The sequence below is a fragment of the Nelumbo nucifera genome, chromosome 1, assembly GCF_055504915.1.
Source record: "Nelumbo nucifera cultivar China Antique chromosome 1, China Antique-T2T, whole genome shotgun sequence".
NCBI lineage: Eukaryota > Viridiplantae > Streptophyta > Magnoliopsida > Proteales > Nelumbonaceae > Nelumbo > Nelumbo nucifera.
In genome coordinates this window covers 202,654,136-202,659,050 of record NC_142649.1, presented here as the reverse complement: position 1 = coordinate 202,659,050, position 4,915 = coordinate 202,654,136, and the positions used below count along the sequence as shown (strand labels likewise).

The window sequence follows — 4,915 nt, the reverse complement described above, 5'->3', positions numbered from 1 at the left end:
AAATCTCGACTTGATAATTTAGCTCACAGCAGCGGTCAATGGCATCTGCCACCCCGACTTGTGCTGGAAAGTAGAGTTGAACCCTCCATCTTCTATGGAGGAGTTCCTCCACTAGGCCAACAAGTTCACAGAGGCGAAGGAGGATTGGGATCCTGGTTAGATCTGATTGGGAAGAGAAAGTGAGCAGAAGAAGAAGCAACAAGCAGGAAGCAGTGACACGAGTAAGTTGTTGAAGAGAAGCTAGTCACCTTACAATAGGTGACGTAGGTCACCAAGAAAAGCAGGTCTCCCCACTAGAGTTCCAGATCAGGCCAGCATTCAAGAACTCATTTAGTTCAGAAACGTAGTTCCAGATCCCACCTTGCAAAACAGCTCTCTCATTCTTATTTTCGAAAGTGCTCATTAACAGCACACCAGTGAATGGCCAGCAAGAATCGTTATATACTTGAGCAGGGTTAACAGCTGATTCCTCTGCTTCAGCTAAATCTGCCAACTCTGAAGTAAACTGCAGCTAAATCCAGTGTCGTGCTTACAATAAATGGATTACTTTTGAGTTTACCATTTTGAGTAAACTGCAGTTTACCCATTATCTTAAGCAGGGTTACTTATAAGTTCTCAGAGCATATTATGTTAAAACCCAAATTAGTGAGAAAAAAGGATAAAAAAAGGAGAGGAAGGGGGGGAGGAAGCATGTGTGAACCAGAAATAACTAGCATTGATATTATTATATTACCACCATTGTAAACCACTGAACCAGACCTAAGTAAATCTCTTTTCCTAATTATTTCTTTCTTTGGTTCTTTTTTTTTTTCTCTAGACCACAAGAAGCCAGACCAATCCATAAGAAGCAAACCAGGCTGGCATTGGAAAACCATTTGAAGATTTTATATGGGTAGCTAGCAATCGTATAATTAAAACAATGGACAAAACTTTCTGATTGCTTTTCAAATTCCTCATAAACAGCCAAATAAATAAAATGATTGAATTGAATCGAACCAGAAAAATCAAATTTCAAAGCTTCATACATTTGCCAAACTTATAACTTGGTCCTTAGACCATGTACAAAAAACAATAGAAGAAAAGGAAAAACTACTAATCATGTGGCCTTGGATGCATCAGGATATCAAAGTCACTGATAGTCCATTCTACAACTTGATCAGGGTTCCTGAAAACCTCTGTACCAACGCCAATAGAGTCCCAAGACCTATCTATAGGCACAGTCCCTGGATCCTGATAGAAAGGTAATGTGAATGCCAATTGTCCAGCCTTTAGCTTCCACTTCCTTGAATCACCGATCCATCCATCTCCTTGCTTCTTTGGGAATCCATATGATTCCCAAACCGGATGAGGTAGTATCTTAATAATCTCCTGTGGCATTGGATTGCTGTAAGGGTCGCATAGTTGGTATAGGTCTTGAAGGTGTTCAGCATTGCTAGGTGCACAGTAACTATGGTAAGCCTCATATGGAAAGTTTGCTGTGTCATTACGATATATGGGAGAGGAACCACCACGAGTAATGTGATACGGAGGACATGCTTTTAAGTTGGTAGGGCTACACAGTGCAGTTGTGTTTGGACTGAGGATCATTCTGAAGTATCGATTTACATCAATTCTACTATTGCCTTCGCATCTAAGACCATCGTTCCGCCAACAGCTTCTCATCTCTAGCAAGTTGAATTGGCTATTTGCACCTCCTCCCTTGAGCACATTAAGTGTGAAAATCACTTCAAAGTCTGGTGAAATTGTAAGCTGCAATATCAGAACAAACCAAAAGAAGTTAAAACTCTTAACTAACTAAAAAATATCATTGAAAATTATATGATCAAATAATCAATACGATCAGAAATCAGAAATTAATTATAGAAAAAATATAAAGAAAGAAGCCAGCACATTGATACTTACATCCTTAGTCATTCCTCTGGTACCATAGCCAAATTTTCCACCAGCACTATCAGATTTCAGGGTGAGCTTTAGTGATGGGTATTTGTCTGATGTCCTCAAAAAGTGATGAAAAGCCCAACTCTTGTCCTCTCCAAGCTTCTTTTCCCATGATACAGAGTAGTAGGAAATGTGACGTGTTACTCCTTTACCAAAATCAACATCCAAGTCATAGGTGCCAAAGAAACTCCCTCTAAGAAAATTCTCCTTTCCAACAGTTTGCAAGCTGGTATAGTTATGGAACATAAGTGGCTGATTCATACACCCCTTTCCAAAACATGAGAATCCATCTTCTGAATGTTCAAAGGGACCGACCTTCCTGCCTTTACTGGGGCACAATCCAGCATGTGTGTCTAGGTTACCATTTCTAAGAGTAATCATCCAAAACTGATAATAGTCAGAAATAAACCTCAGGTCGTTCCCATGTACCTCACACTTGGAACCAAGATACAGTTCCTTCTGAACAGCATACAAATCTGGGTCATTAAGATGGGACAAATCTTGTCCCCTGAATGAACTAGGAAAAGACTTTCCAACACTTAATCTGTTATCGGCTTCTGTGACTCTATGCCGAACTGAGAATGTCTTAGGATGGACATCAAAGCAATCAGCTGCAGCCGGGCTCCCCATCTTAGGAGCTTCAGATCCAACCTTGTTACAGTAGTTCCACGAGTCTATGGCCAATCTAAGGTTAGAATTTCTCATACCAGGATCTCCCACAACGGAATATTCAGGTCCAGGCCACTCGTAATCATCTAATTGACCGAAGGAAACAGTGAAGGAAAAGATTGAAAGGAAGGAAAGAATAGCTAACACCATTGCCATTTTGTTTGTTGCAGACGCACGCACTGCAGATAAACAGAAGAGAAGAGAAATCAGTGTATTGGAACAGAGAATGAATAAAGAGAAAGAGTAACAAAGGAAGGGAGAAGAGACTTACCGTAATGATTTCTCGGTGTTGAATCGGACGAAGTGTAGTGTTGATGATGCTGTATGTATGCGAATGAGAGTGAGAGTGAGAGTGAGAGTAAGAGGCAGATTCTATTTACTATTTATAAAACAAGAATCCTACTTAGAGTAGTAACGTGTGCTGGAATGGAACTCTGTTAACCGACTTAATAAACCGAGTAACTGATACAGAGATTGTGATTGAAACGGCAAGAATAGGAATAAGACAGCCGGCCAACCAAAAAGGAAGGCTAAAATGTTGGAGTTGGAATAGGATTAATTATTAGTAGAAACGGTGCTCGAATGGAATTCTTAACCGACTTAACTAACAGAGTAACAGATACAGAGATTATTAGTAGAAGCGGTAACAAGAAAACCGGTGAACCGACAAAAGCGGATTCAGTATTCGTCTGTTTGGAGAGTACATTTGACAATCACAACAACTTACGGCTGCCTTTTTTTGGCGGTTACTAACGCTCCACACCGACCAAAGCTGATAGCTCTTTATGAAGTTCGGGTCGGGTCGGGTCTGGATCTAAGTGGAACCAGAACCGTCCCGGTTAATATTCCGAACAGTTATAGTGAAGACTAGGGGTGTAAACGGATCGAATTCGAATCGGATCAGGTAATATCCGAATTTGAATCCGATTAGAAAATCCAATATCTGAATTCGATCTGATATGCGACGGATATTGAAAATTAATATCCAAATTCAAATCCAATTAAATATTCAAATATTCTATTCGAGTCGAATTTGATTAATTGATTATTTTAGATAATTAATAAATATTTTATTGATATAAAATATATAAATATATAAATTATTTATATAACTTAATTATTATATATAAATTATGTAAAATATTTTATATATTATATATAAGAATTAAATAATCAGTCGAATTCGGATATCTATCGAATCGAATCAGGCCATATTCGAATTTGAATCCAATTAACTATTCGATAAGAATATGATATCCGAATTCGACCAATTAGATATTCGAATTATCCAAATTCGATTCGATTATGTCGAATATCAAATTCAAAATCAGATTTCCGAATACCGTTGACACCTTACTAAAGATTATATATGTTTTTATTTAATAACAACTTAAAATTTTAAATTTTGATATTATAACCTTAACAAAATTGATAAAAAAACATGATAGAAATTATAAAAAAATTAAGAAAATGTTATAAATTCAAATTTCAATCAAATAATCAATTTCGGGTCTGAATTGGTTCAGGACAGGCAAGTGCCAGAACCGACCCAATTATTAACTGGGACAAAACCATAACCATGGAACCAGACCCCATTATAATCGGTTCGATCTGTTCAGGTACATCGGATAGACATGACCCCTTGACAGTCCTATCTAAAGAGAGCTATCCATTGACTAAAATGCAAAGGGTTGGATGTGAATCCCCTGATTTGTCGGTTGCTTAGGATGTTGGGTTAGGCCAGCTTACGGGAATCTATGTCAGTTTTGATCTTGTAGGGAGATGCATTCAAGTGAATCCGCATTCTATCACCCCTTGGGTCAATCTTTTACATTGACCCTTCAATAAAAATTTGCCGCATCATCTTGAATAATCTAGGGATAAGTGGACTGTATTCCACCTCAGAAATCTAAAATTGCAGCCCCCATCCCCTATAAATCGCATCATGCCCATGAATTTGGCATTAATTCACGGTCAAGATTCAGTCCACTCCTAGAAATCTTAGCTTTGCCCTAGGGGTGGACTGAACGGTTAAGGGGGTGTTCTATAGTGAGGATGAGAAATTGGTGGGGGTGGATTGGTCCACACCACACCCTGTGGCAAAGACCAATCCACACCACACCACAATCCACAACTATTCTAAACTATGGACAAACTGTGTGGAATAGACCAGCCTACACCCACAGTGGACTAGACCAATCCACACCACACCACCAACATTTTAAAAAACGACTTGGAAATGGAACCGTTCTGACCACCGGTTTTCGAGTCGACGGTCGGACCATTTCGAACGGATGGTCCGTTCTAA

General features: G+C 38.9%; 1 protein-coding gene across 1 annotated transcript; it reads right to left on the bottom strand.

The window, feature by feature from the left end:
• Positions 1-958: 958 nt before the first annotated feature.
• LOC148804367 (uncharacterized) lies at positions 959-2,965 on the bottom strand. The gene is made up of 3 exons (XM_088886861.1): positions 2,879-2,965; positions 1,903-2,786; positions 959-1,749 (listed from the first exon to the last, which is right to left on the bottom strand). The coding sequence occupies exons 2-3, from the start codon at positions 2,761-2,763 to the stop codon at positions 1,093-1,095; spliced, it is 1,518 nt and encodes a 505-aa protein (XP_088742987.1). The 5' UTR covers positions 2,764-2,786; positions 2,879-2,965; the 3' UTR covers positions 959-1,092.
• Between the last annotated feature and the right edge of the window lie 1,950 nt (positions 2,966-4,915).